The sequence below is a fragment of the Thunnus thynnus genome, chromosome 4 (genome assembly GCF_963924715.1).
Source record: "Thunnus thynnus chromosome 4, fThuThy2.1, whole genome shotgun sequence".
Lineage (NCBI taxonomy): Eukaryota > Metazoa > Chordata > Actinopteri > Scombriformes > Scombridae > Thunnus > Thunnus thynnus.
This window is the reverse complement of record NC_089520.1, coordinates 13,101,591-13,115,383: the sequence shown is the minus strand read 5'-3', so window position 1 is coordinate 13,115,383 and position 13,793 is coordinate 13,101,591. Positions and strand designations below refer to the sequence as shown.

Here is a 13,793-nt window from a genome sequence, read left to right as displayed (position 1 = left end):
ATCCTCCGCATAGTGAAACTTGCAGAACGGGTTGAAATAAACCTTGAAACAAAAGGCAGATCGAAACCTCACGATGGAGCACACCTGCTCTAAACTCAGGAAATGGAAAGGAAAGAGGAAATATCCGTGAGCAGGAGACAAACTACAGAGAGATTTTGGAGACAGGATGCTAAGTGATGGGTTCTTAGTACAATCTATTCAGTATGTGTCACTAGTTTTCTAAGTTTAAACATAAACAAGCCATTTGTCTGCTCTCAGCTGTGCATCTTTGTTCATCACATGATGTACTTTTGAGGTTTCTGCCTTCACTGAGCCACACAGCCTATTTGTGAAGCTAAGTGAGAGCAGATAATGATGGCTTCTGTTCCCATTAGTTTGGGGATTTTTCTTTGCTGTTTATTAATAGGAAAATCTTCCAACACATGACTTAACCATCATCTGTGAAATACTGCTGAAAAGGAGGTTACAGAACAATAGTGCTATCCATTAACAAAAATGTGTGTGTCTCTGTGTGTGTTTGCATATGTATGTGTGTGTGTGTGTGTGTGTGTGTGTGTGTGTGTGTGTGAGGCCTAGGCAACATCACTAAGTCACTAGATCAAGCTGGAGTCTTCAATTTTATTTTTATTTTTCCTGAAACTCTTAAACAGTTTTTTTTTTTTGTTTTTTTTTTTTTACATAATTTCAAAAAAGTATATCATGCCCACTTCCTAACCTCTACTCGATAAAAAACTAACCCATTTATAAAAGTTTAACACGTCATCATAAAAAGTGAAACCATACACCAGAGTGATACCATTATTTACACAAGCCCATTAAATTACAACATAAATTAGAAAATATTTACATCCAGGACAAGACACTGGATAAAATTCTATGTTTGGAATTTAATGTCTAATTAAAAACATTTTCAGAGAAAGGAATATGTACATTTACACACATTCTCACAACATACATACACTCTGGCAGGACTGAACTCGTTGGTAGGTTGATGTCAACTTGGGGTTTTTAAATACTAAGGATGATGAATACCTAATGTGGTCACAAAAATAAAAGATAGAGTAACAATGGAAGCATTGCTATGCCTGTAATCCACACGGACACTGAAGAGGCTTCTATTATACCAACTTTAAAGTCTCTGGTTTCTGACTGAACACAGACTGACAATCCAAAAATTGTCTTTTCTCATTCAGGCCTACATAAGATTCAAATCATCTCTCATGAACAAAGCACAATAACACTGGAGCCATTTTGAAGTGGTTGTACAAATCAAGCACAAAAAAAAAGAAAAGGAAGTGGATTTTCTTCTCTCTCTTTCTCATATAAAAATTGTCCTTTGCAAGTCCATTGAGACACAGGAAATCAGTGGATTTGCCTCCAGACAGAGCAGGAGGGGGGAAAGCTGAGAGGAATTCACAGCCACACCAACTCATCTTGAAATGATGTCCTCTAGGGAGAAAAAACAGTATGCACTTTGTTCTTTTCCTCTTCTTGCCAACAGAGTGCAGGTCCCATGGTTGTAGTATCATAAAATTGGCAACTGTATGGAACTGCATGGTGGTTATTAAGCTATGGTGTGTAATATGTCCTCACAGGGTGGGCTCCCATCAGGACCAATTCACAGGCGTTCGCCATATGTGCCATTGCAGGCTGACAAGTTCTTAGAAATCCTCAAAAAATATGATATAAATTCAACAGTGCAAGCACACACAGACACACAAATTCAGCTCTCAAAATGTCAATACTAAATATTGATTTTAAAAAAAGTCCAAAAAGGGCAGACAGGGCGGCAAGATTAAGGGACTTGGGGGTTCTCAAGTTCATAAGGATTCTCTTTCCAGCTCTCATTTCCTGTGCTTGTCCATTTTGTCGGTAGATTTGCTTCCACTGTCTGAGGACCCCTGGGTGTCGCTACCAGAGCTCAGGTACATCTTGTCCACTTGTTTGAGCGCCTCATTCAGGTAGTTCTGAAGCGAGGTCATGGCGGCGCAGATGGCTGGAGAGCCAAAGCCATGACTGATGAGGCTGAAGTGGGTCAGGCAGCCTTGGATTCCAGGCTCCAGGATGGGCGCCGGTCGTGAGTTTCCCAGAGGTGAACGGTCCTGAGTAAGCAGGTCAGTGAACTCCTTGCAGATTTGCCTGAAGGTAGAAAACCAGAATGATTTATCTACTGATTCACTGGGATCTAGGGACAAATTCAATAGATGAGACTGCAGGAAACTCAAGTGCAAAATCTTCCAGCAATCAATGAATACCATTAAACTAACCGAAGCATTTAAAAAAGGTCCCACTTTGCTAGAAGTGTTTTTCTTTGCAAACCCAAGGCAACCATCCAGAAAAGACACTTACTTGGCAGCAAGGAGCATGTTCTTGCGAGAGTTAACCTCGTTGCGTTCCACGTGCGGCCTGCCCAGGTATTCAGCAATTGCCTTTGCAGGGAACTCTGTCTCACACACATAGCCAAAGTCTCTCGCTAAATGAACAGCTTCACCTGAGAAAATAAGAATAAAACAAACATTGTAAGAAAAAAAAAAGACTCACGTCACCTCTAAAACCAAGAATGTTACTCCGATCTAAGTCAACATAGAAGCTGACACTTGGCTCTTGGGCTTCTGACTAGCTGTATATTAATCAATAAATAAAGATTATTTTCATTTCCACACACATTATCCCAGCATTTCCTTTGACACACTTGACAAAGACGGAATGGTAGGCCGGCTGGCCTCAACAATTTATCAATTTATAACTTTAAAGCAGCAGCTCTGTGTCAGACCTGATATGAACAAGCATCAAGGAAGTGAAGCAGTTGAACTACAGAATAATCAGCTGTGCTCAGTTTTCTAGCTCGGGGGAAGAAGAGCTACTGAGATGAATATATTTCCGTCTTGAGGGTGGTTTGACTTGCATGGTCATAATGGGCTTATGTGGATAAATGCTAGCAGAGAGTGCCCACAGCGCCAACAGAACCACTTATTGATAGACACGCACATCACTTGAGGACGCAGGCAGCTATTCAGAAGCACAAGCTTTAAGGTCAGCTGGCCCTCCTGGCTAGCCGTACACAAGATAACAAGGCTTAATTCAGCTTTGAAGGTCTCTAAATAACACAAGCCTCCAGTCATTCTCCTGCACAGAATCATCAGCCCATTTATAAAAATTAGGCGTGCAGGGAGCAAGAGAGCAAAAAAATATTCTACCTTAGCCCGCGGCAGGTAGATGTGATTAAAGTGATACTGCGATCACGGCGAAGCGTCACTGTCTGGCTAAGGTTTGACTGATGATGTTGTTTTAGTATTTAAGGCATTGACAATGGAAGCTGATGCTGTCATGTTGTCATTATAACTACGCATCAGCGCAAACAGAAAAGAAAAGTCTAGATTCCTAAAATGACGTGTGTTAACACCGCGGCCATTTAACATGATGCAGAGGTTTAAATGAGGAGCATATCTGACAATAGTTTAAAGCTGTATGTACCTTGTGGACTTAGAAGTGATGAGAAGAATTGATTTTGAGTTGCTCCTCAAGTTTTTGCAGTTGCTTGCCTCAAAATATGAGTTTACAAAGGATTTATGTCCAGTCTTCTTTGTTGGCCGAAGACTGAGGATAACCAGCATTAGACATCAGCTCTGTCACTCTAATGTTGTCTAAATAGACAGAATGGGAACAAAGGGACGACAAATGTGCAACTGACAGTTCTTCATAAAGGAAAACTTTGCACTCATATTGTCCGTCTATCACTAAGTATTTCAACAATGACTGGTGTTTGGCTTAATACACTGTACAGTATTTAAAACACATATGGAATATAGAAAGATTGACGTTCCCATGTTCTCACGTTATTAGAGCGACATTCCAGTCAGTGCAAACAGTAATTACACCTGAGAAGGTGCTATGCACTACTGAGTGACAAGTCATACCTTCTACTAGTGAGGTAAGTAGAGTGACGTTGGCTGCCTTCCTTCTTCCTGCAGGCAGGTTGAGCCCAATTTTATCCAGCTTTTCTCTCAGAGAACGACCTCCATTTTTTGACTTGGCTCTGCAGAAGGAGAATACAAAAATACATATTAAGTCAACAGTCATGTAGCCATTTCAAGAGTATCACATTTTTGTTCATGTTTGTAGAAAATGGTTCATGGGGAATTGAGAAATAAATATGGCATTTGACGCTCTCATGACACATTGTCAAAATTTCTATATTTCAGTCAGCTTTAGGACGTTTAATAGATAGATTAGGAAGATCAAACAGAAAAGATTTTATCATTAATGTCCTTTCAGAAGGAGTTTACAGCACATAAAGTGGAAATAACCTCCTAGAAGAGGCCTCGCACTGGCTCCTATAGAGGGTCTCAGCGTATACTTTTAATAACAAATAAACCACACACAAACAAGGCTTTCCTGACCTAAAAAAACACTGACACAATTGATGCTTCCACTCAAAGAGCGCAGCAGAGAAATAACTCATACACGCGTTTGCAGTAACACTTCAACTCCCCACTTGCCATGGCCGATTCAGTTTTCCGCATGACTGGCGGGCAAGCTCTCACTCTCCATGGCGGGTGAGAGAGGCAGCATCTTTAGGGAGGCATGTGTGTATGAGTGCCCCCACCCCTTCATCCCCTTCTACCCCCTGTCCCTCTGCTAACGATCCCCCTCCTATTGCTATATGACCTACTTAAAAATGTCTGTGAATGTGTGTGTGTGTGTGTGTGTGTATGTGCATGTCAGCATTAACAGAGGCACATGGGAAGTGGCAAACGTGCACTCCAAGCACAAAATGCTCCGGTCAGGGGTGTTGAGTACATACTGTAACCTCGCAGTCCCTCAACAGACTGTCGCACTAACGCACGTGCCATAAGGTCAACTGCTCTGCCACAGTTAAAGGTACCCATGCTGCAACCCCTGACAAACACACAAAAACACACCCACAGAGCCAAGCATCTTTAAATCGGTACTAACTGTGTTGATGTAACCTATCCTCAGAGGAAGCACAGAACCAAAATTGCAAACCACACAAAGAATGTCACGAACCTTACGCAAAAAACTGATGAGCCGGAGCAACGAAGCCAAACTGTGCTTTTAGAAAACCCTTTCCCATGGGCTGCTGAGCTTTAGTCTACAGATCACTAGAGCAACAAATCTTCAGTTTGATGATCATTCATATTTGAGACAACCTTATCAATGGCTTGTAGATGTAAGAGATATTCATAAAACACCAAGTAAATTAATTATGTTCGGTCAGTTGCTCTTATTTTTGTGAATCAGTGCTACTGTAGTCCTGTGCAACACCATGAAGTCTAGCCTGCTGTCATTTTGAATGAGTTTGAGCTCTGACCTGCGTAAAACTCCTCCCAGGAGCGATGCGTTGAGGCACTCTGGGGGTGACAGACGTCTCTGGACCTCAGCCACGGTAACCTTGTATTTAGAGGTGGAGCTCAGCAAGGAAAGACGACCAGGTACAGAACAGAAGACCTCTGTGGGGTTTGATACCATGCCCAGCAGGGACTCTTTCTGGAAGGGAAGACCCAGCGCGTTGCCTTTGGGAAGAGTGACAGGCCCTGGAAGGTGAAGCAAAAAAATGTGAGTGAGAATAAGCAGAAGATCCATTAAAAATTTTTTTAAAAACACCTAAAAGTGAGTCTGGTTGTGCAATAGCGTTTGTTTATATATGCAGTTTTCTTGTGTATGTTATTCTTAATCAACATAATCCTCTCTGTGCAACAGGGAATCTGTGTTTTCTTGTATGTAATCACAAGGAAGAATGTGTATGCAGCTCTGCACGCCTGAGAAAACCAGTTTCTGCTCTACAGAAGTATACAAGAAACAACTACTAAAGACTTGTGAAATATTGTGTGGTTTTCCAAACATTGGTTACCTGATGTTTAAACAGCTAAAATGCCCTCATTCCAAACACCATCCACAAACAGGTACACACATACAGACTGCCCCTCATTTAAGCCGCAGATCCTCAGTACTCTATTATTTGGTCTCATATGCTCTAAATAATCTAGATGTTGTGTTGTTGTTTTTTTATTTTTAGCTGCTCTAAAAGTTGGACTAAATTAAGTTCAAAGACTCAACATTTTCAACCCCCCACAAAAGCACTGACAGTCATCGGACAAACAAAACAGTACAGCACACTACAAAAAATAGCTATCTTCATCCTCACCCGCAAGAATGCCCCCCTGATAATAAGTCCTCTGTAAGCGATCAAGGTTCCTGCCACCTCGTAGTCCTAATACTGAGACAGAAATCACAGTCACATGAGTGCTTTAAGGCTCCTCTGGGGCACATTGCTGGGAATGACATGCCGTTGTTTACAAGTGGAAAACCTAGATTGCCCATAGCGTGCCCTTAAGCATGGGAACAATATAATGAGCCATTACTGATTTCCGTAACCAATGGGGACTGGTTGGTTTATTGTGCTGTGCAAAATTGCTTTCTGATGTAACTATGCATCATAATACGGTCACACTTTTTTTTATTAGAATGCTTTTGAAAAAACAACAACATTGCATTCACTGTAAAATATCACATAAATGTCATTGAATTAACCACAATGAAGATGGCGGCCAATGGTATTTAACAAGCATGGCAGTGAGAAACTAAAGCATGAGATTTACATTTTTAAATCGAGACATAAAATCTATCTTTAAATAAATATATTATACTGTTCTATCTATCTATCTATCTATCTATCTATCTATCTATCTATCTATCTATCTATCAGCCTGTACGTGTTTCAAATAAATGCACAAAGCTGAGCAGAAGAATAATGTTGGTCAAGCTGATCTTGCTCTGACTCAAAGTCTCTTTAATGGAGCCCTGATGACGAAACAGCAGGAATAAATTCTCACTCAAAACAGTTCATGTCCCAACAAATTACTAAACTGTCCTTCACATGCAAGCCTAATGCCACACCCCACCAAGAGTTGGTTCTGTAGAGCCAAACACAGCTTCAAGATCAACTCGTAATATCCTGCTAACGTGAACTGAAAAGAGCTGCAATTGCAAGCTTAACCAGCCTAAAGGTGATCCAAAGCTTTCCTCTTCTCTCACAGTCAACACCCCGGTCGTGAGATTGCTCAATTTTCATGTCATGTCAGCTATAGCCTGACGTTTTTTTTGTAAAAGGGATCCTTTTTTTTTTTCCACTGGGCATCTTCATTCACCAACAGAAAAGACTAAGGATCACATCAAGCTTAGATAAAGTGTATCTCATGGCTGTGAGGATTATCATTGTATGCAGTGCGAGTACAAATAGAACGACTCCTCCTTTACTGCACTGAGTGCCCTGACATTTCACTATAGAAGTAATTGTTGTGACATTTCCAAGTATGTAGAGAGTTAGGTAAAAAAAAACGGTCCTTACAGTAAATTTCCAGCCCTTTCCAGTAATTACTGCATCTTTATTTGGCTGTACAAAGGCACATGTACCCCAGGCAGAACTTTCCAAAACCTCTTTTCTTTTTCTTTTCAAATAAACAGAACTGCACTAAATAATTACTACTTTTGCACTAAATGTTACGTCATTCATAAATTTGGAAAAAAAACTCACCTTTTTTGATGACTGTCTGATCTGCCACAATAATACTGTGGTCATCTACATGCTGATATAAAAAGAACAGAAGAAGCAATAAGAAATCATTGTTAAAAACAAAAAAAAAAACACAATCATGAAGACACAGCAGGCTAAAATTAAGTTTCAAAATGAAAATCCTCTGTAACAGCTGTCTAAATCATTCCTTCTCTCTTTGTCTTTGTTATGCAAAACTAATAAAAAGGAACAATGGTGTTGCTGTATTATTTTCAATAAGGAATTTGTTTGTTTAGTGAGTTGACAGTGAACTTTAGTTATTTTTTATCTGCTTTGAGATGACAAGATATATTACACAATTATTGAATGCATGTGTGGTAGCTTAAAATGTAGCTATCATATTTGGCTACTACAGTTCACAGCTTTTCCTCTAAAGTGTAGTATTTGAAGTGGTCATCCCAATAAAATCCACTCACTTGAACATCCTCCAGCCCGTGCCCCATGTCGTGCATCCCCATGTTATCCCCAATAACCGACGACTCTATGCTGTGCGCGTGGGGGGGCAGCAGCTCCGGCCGGCGGAACCCTTCCCTCCTCATCCCGGACGAGCCTCCCTCCAGGCCCAAGATTTGACTCGCCAGCCCGCTCCTCCCGTGGGCTGCGAGCCCCTCCTGGCCCTGCCGGCCGGGCCACGGCTGCTGCTGGTTCGACGACGGCGACTGGTGTATGGAGTTGATGTTGAAAGGGTCGCCCAGGTGGGAGTAAGGGTCACTGGACTGCGGGTAGGAGATAGGCTGGTAGGGAGGAGGGAAGTACGGGGGCTGGAAGTCCGAACTGGCCGAGTGTGAGAGGGCGGGAGACGGGCTGTAGAGGTGTTGACTGACCGCTGGCAGGTGAGGCAGCCGGGGGTTCCCATTGCTGTTGCCGTCGTGCCTTTCCTGGGGGACGGAAGAGACAGGGCAGCTGAGAGAGGACAACTAGATGGCAGGTAGTGGTGACATTTGCCCCACAAGGGAAAGTCTATTCACTGGCACGATGTCCACTGAAAATAGGCCTAATAGTTTAAAGGAGAGCATTGAATATATTTAGACTTTAATTTAATTTAGGACTTTAATATTTTCCCTTTATTAGCTTTAAGAAGAAAGGCACCTTTTTAATTTATATATGCTAGCCAAATTGAAATCATATTAAATGTTTTCAGGCGTTAAGTTAATAATGAAGCAGAATAAATTGTGGAACATTTAAAAAAATAAAAAAAAAGATGTTTTAAAATGTGTGTATGTAGGCCTATGTAAAACAATATATATATATAGTTATTGTTATTATTAGTAACAGTATCATTATTATTATTATGCCTACTGTTGTTATTATAGGAATAATTATTATCCAGTTATTCTGAATCGTGTCTTTCGTTTTTACAGTTGTAGGCGTCTCAACTTTTTTTTTTTTTTTTTCAAAATTGACTTTTTAGCAGTTTTTGTCCCCATGTTGTCGCATTTTATGCTGTATAAAGATTCCCTCCACACCTTTCCTCTTATCTTTACAGTTAGCATATGAAGTTAGCATATTAAAAACAATTAAACCATGCCTGTGGTTGAACTACAGACTTTTGTTGGATTGTCACGCAAAGGGGACTTTCTTTTCTCCCCTCTTTTTCGTACTTCTGTCGAAACTCACCTCACAGTCATCCTCATATTTCACGTTGTCGGCTAATTTCCACAACATTCTGACTGTGAAAAAAAAGTCTCTCCGTTACGAAAAAGAATACAAGAAAAAAAACAAAAAAATATATATATTGTCGCCTGCGAGTTAATCCAGGTAAGAATAAATGAAGAGCTTCCTGGTGACCATGAACCCCCTTGTTCCTCAGCTGCGGTAAGACGAAGTTGTGGGTGAAGAAGGCTGAAGGGGCGAACTGACCGACCGACTGACTATCCGACCACAGATATGAGTTTCCAACAGCCACTATGAGGGAAAATAATCGTTGTCAAGTAATATTTCCCCCCCTCTCTCCGGTCAACGCGCTCTGTACTTCTGCTGTGGAAGTGGGCGAGAACTGTGCATATAAGAAACTTGACTCCCTCTTATGGACAAAACAGCGATGTTCAGTCTACGCTCAGCGCAAACATGAGCACTGTGTACTATATCTGCACAGACACACGAAGGAGGCGTCACCCCTGCCCGGTGATGTCAGTGAACAGGAGAAATGAAAATATTGCTGATTGGCGGGATAAGGAACCAATCAGAATTCTGTCCGTCTGTACAACGTCAGACATTTAAACCCGTGGACTGTGTAGCCCACTTTTCGTAGCTTCCAGCGAGTGAAGCCTCTCACCAAGTTGTTTGATTAACTGTTTGGTTTTTTTTTTTAATCTCTTCAATCATGACTTGAGGGATTTTAATTATAGCCTATAGAAGGACACCTGTAAATTCTGTTTCAGGATTACCACTGAGGGAGAGATTCAGAAGGTTATTAGTGTTAAATTAACTCTATAATACGACGACTTTCGCTTGTATTTTTTTTCTCTAATCATGAGTCTGTAAACTGTGATTTCTGTCCGAACCAACAAAACATGGACTGATGTTGTTGCAGTGAGGGGTTGCTAGGTTACCGGGTTCCTCGTTGTGAAGTTTTTTTTGACGTTAGGTGGAATGCTTCTCAGCCAATCACACTGCTCGGTACGAGCTGTTCTAGAACATGAAGAGAACATGCTACATTATGGCAGCTGAATGGGCTCCATTTATTACTCAGGCTATATTTATTTATGTAATGATTAATAAGACATTAATTATATACTGTTAAAGTCATGATGTAACAATGTGGCTTATTATTTGCAATTATAATATGTTGACGTTAACTATTAGTACTGTCATAATCATTGTTTATAATACATGTTGTTATTATTATTATTATTATTATTATTATTATTATTATTATTATTATTATTATTGTTATTATTATTATTATTATTATTTGTAGTGATGGTGATACCTATTTGTATTAGGCCTAATATTTATTATTATTATTATTATTATTATTATTAAAAGTACAGTGGAATAATGTGTGTGTTCTTTATGCGTGACCCTTACCTTCTTATTAAGAAAAACTAAATTCTTGTGTTCATCATTTTTACCGACTCGCAGTTACCTCGGTTATTTTGTTTAGCCGAGAATCAGCAAGATATCAAGATGATGAAGATCTGCGATTTGAATGCCTAAATAGAATAAGAGGCATTCAAATAAACCCATGACAGTTTAATGTCGGTGTTTCACAGTGGTGGTTAAGTGCTTGTTTCAAACCGCAATAAGCCTGAGGGCTTAACATCATTCTCTCAAAAACCTCTAAAGCTCAAAGGATCTCAACAAACAACTCTTTCTTAACTTCATTTACATTTTTGGTGGAGCTTTGCAATGTCCAAAACAAGGCTGCTTTGAAGCTTTGTTATGCATCAAATCCCAAAATAGAGACAAAAGATGTTTCTCCTTTTTTTTTTTAACGTTTTCATAACGACCTGACTATCCATTGTTTTTGTTTTTAGTCTGTTTTATTTTAATGGTAAACTTTTAAAATTCAGGTTTATAAAAAAAAAATCCCCTATATCAACTGAAAATTATCAACTGTGTGTCAATGAGGCCGTTTGGAGTCATTTCATTGATTGGTCTTGTATCATTTGACGAGTATTACATGTCAGATTATAATTTGTGAGATTAATTGGGAGACCTTTGTCTTTTTGGGACAACAGCCTGTGGCGTCCCTGCACCCAAGCTGTGAGGATCGGCTGTGCATGGGAACAACAGGACGTGGGCGACTGAGGATTATCTTTTTTTTTTTTGCGTGTTGGTCCTTGGCTTGTTGTGATGCGAAGCAGAAGTGAAATGCGCCGCTGATTAGATGTTATTTTACGTTGGAATAGACACAGAGCAGACCTAAAGGAAGTTAATCACGCATGGCCTGACGGTGATGTTCTCCAACAATCCTGATGCTCAGCTTGTCATTTTTAATGACAGTCGACTGCAGTGACAACCCGCTCAGCTGATGTCAGGTGTAAAGATTAAATGGATCCATGCCGGGACAAATTAAAAAATGTCACACGAATCAATGAGCGACTTCTGCTTAATGGTTTTTAAGCTGCCTTGTGCTGCTAGTGTCCATATATACTGTAGTAATATAAGAAATTATATTCCAATGACTTGTGATGAGGCTTTTCACAATGAATACCTGTGAAACCAAAATATATTAGTTTATTTATATGGAACACAAAAATAGAACCCATCCTGATGAAAGTCACAATAATATTTATGTTATATTAATAAATCATCTATATTATGTTATATATCCCATGTTACGTTATGTACAGTATATTAGATTGTTTGCAATACTTTGTAGTGAGGATTGTGGCTTATGATTCTCCTATGATATCCCTCTGTTTATTAAATTCATTTGATAATGATGAATAAACATTTAATAGAAGTCATATAAGGGAAAACAATACATAGGCTCAGCTATTATTCTTATTGAAAACCTATTTTAATGTCTATTTCAGTTTCGACCCTTAACTTCACGACAGCATCACCGGTTTGTAAACCAGTAAGCTCAAACCAAATTACTCGAGGTTTTTTTTTTTTTTTTTGAGAGAGAGAGAATACAGCCTTGGCCTTATTGACATTAATCACGGGTTACTCGAAAGCTCATACCGCGCTGAGCGATTAGAAACAGGTGATTATGGTGGAAAGTAATAAAACAAATACAGGCTCGGCAGCAAAAGCGATAAACATGATGCAGGTTGGGTTAAATTAAGTCAGCTGTAAGAGGAAAATACACGAGTGAACTTACCCTCCAGTCTATCCTCTCCAGCATAGACATCTGCAAAGCTCCAGTCGCAGCAATCCCAGTGAGACGCAGCGAATGAGTGAAACCATGAGTGGTTTACATTGCAGACTTCACCTGGTGGACGTGCAGTGCGCATGCGCCGTGCGGGGTAATACACCTGAGTGGGGGTAAATCAAAACAATCAGTCTAGAGTTCCTTGATTAATTAATTAATTTATTATTAACTGATCGATTTATTATGTTTTATATAAATTATTAAGAGTAATTAAGAGAGAATAAAAGAGCGCACAAATGTTTTACAATCATTACATTTCTTTAAATCATAAAAGCTGAACATAAACATGACTCATAGGATTAGAACTATAAACGAGAGATTTATAGTCAATCTCATAATTATCTGTTATTGCTGAGTAAAAAAAAAAAGAGAAAGAAACAATGTCATAGAGGCTAAAGTTTAAGAAAAGGTGAAAAAAAAACGACATGGGGAAATTTCAAGATGAGGTAATTCCACCCCCAAAGCCACAACGCCTCAGGCTGACCAAAAGAATCTGCTTTCAAAAGCCACTGAAGCTTTTTAAGGCCTAAAATGGCTCTTGTTATCTGATCTCCCAAATACTTTAGCTTAAACTAATGAACAGATCAAAGTGTCGTTGCTATGTGGTTGAGAATGTAGCTTACATATCTCGCTCTGAGAAAACAACCTTATATACCTGTCTGATCAACAGCCCTGACACCTGCCATCAAATAGACTCAAACCAAACTGTGCAATCTCAAATTATTAGGAAAAATAACTGAAACAACTGTGCGTGTGTTGCACTGAAACTGCAGATTATTGAAATAATAGGCTACATTGAATTCCAGCTTCCAAACATACAGTATAGGCATACAGATGTTGCAAAGATCCATTTTGCGTTGCTTAAAAGACAATAGGTATCGAACAGTATAAAGGCCTACGATTTCCAACTTTATTTGAATTTCATTTAATTCTCCTGTATAGTCTTAAAACATGACCATGACTGTCATAAAATCATGCTACAATTTATTGCAAATATGTCTTTTGTTAGTCCGTCAGTTTTAAGAATGCATCCAACAACCAAATTCAATAGTTTATTTTTTGAGCCCACCATAATGCTGACTGTGGTATAATATCTATTTCAAAACATCCATTCAGATCAGAAAATCTATCTTAGTCCTCCCAAAATTATGGAGCACATAAAACCATTACAATGGAGCATAACAAGGCTGCTGAGATATTTAAAGAAAAAAAAAAAGCAAACGAAAGAGCTGCTAGTAAATTATTCTGTCCTATACTGCGCAGAGGCAAAGTAGTAAATGGTTTCGATCTTTACTTAACAAGAGGTCAATTAAAGAAAACATACATGCGCTCTTGTGGTTCTTATTATTGATGCATTATTTCTGAAAGATTGCA

General features: G+C 39.4%; 1 protein-coding gene across 2 annotated transcripts; it reads right to left on the bottom strand.

The window, feature by feature from the left end:
• Window positions 1-611: 611 nt before the first annotated feature.
• On the bottom strand, window positions 612-9,687 carry tfap2c (transcription factor AP-2 gamma (activating enhancer binding protein 2 gamma)). Of its 2 annotated transcripts, XM_067586789.1 has the most exons (8): window positions 9,212-9,687; window positions 8,011-8,472; window positions 7,556-7,607; window positions 6,167-6,238; window positions 5,333-5,555; window positions 3,918-4,036; window positions 2,350-2,491; window positions 612-2,139 (listed from the first exon to the last, which is right to left on the bottom strand). In XM_067586789.1, the coding sequence occupies exons 1-8, from the start codon at window positions 9,257-9,259 to the stop codon at window positions 1,845-1,847; spliced, it is 1,413 nt and encodes a 470-aa protein (XP_067442890.1). In that variant the 5' UTR covers window positions 9,260-9,687; the 3' UTR covers window positions 612-1,844. The 2 variants fall into 2 exon arrangements, with proteins under 2 accessions (XP_067442890.1, XP_067442891.1); XM_067586790.1 differs by lacking the exon at window positions 6,167-6,238.
• Window positions 9,688-13,793: the final 4,106 nt, after the last annotated feature.

What these genes read in the sequence shown, in the direction of transcription:
- tfap2c (XM_067586789.1), bottom strand. Translation starts at nt 9,259, where the DNA reads ATGTTGTGGAAATTAGCCGACAACGTGAAATATGAGGATGACTGTGAG. An exon ending in TCAGGGGGGCATTCTTGCGG is followed by an intron (nt 5,556 to 6,166) that starts GTGAGGATGAAG and finishes TTCACCTTCCAG; the next exon opens with GGCCTGTCACTCTTCCCAAA. An exon ending in ACTTACCTCACTAGTAGAAG is followed by an intron (nt 2,492 to 3,917) that starts GTATGACTTGTC and finishes TTATTTTCTCAG; the next exon opens with GTGAAGCTGTTCATTTAGCG.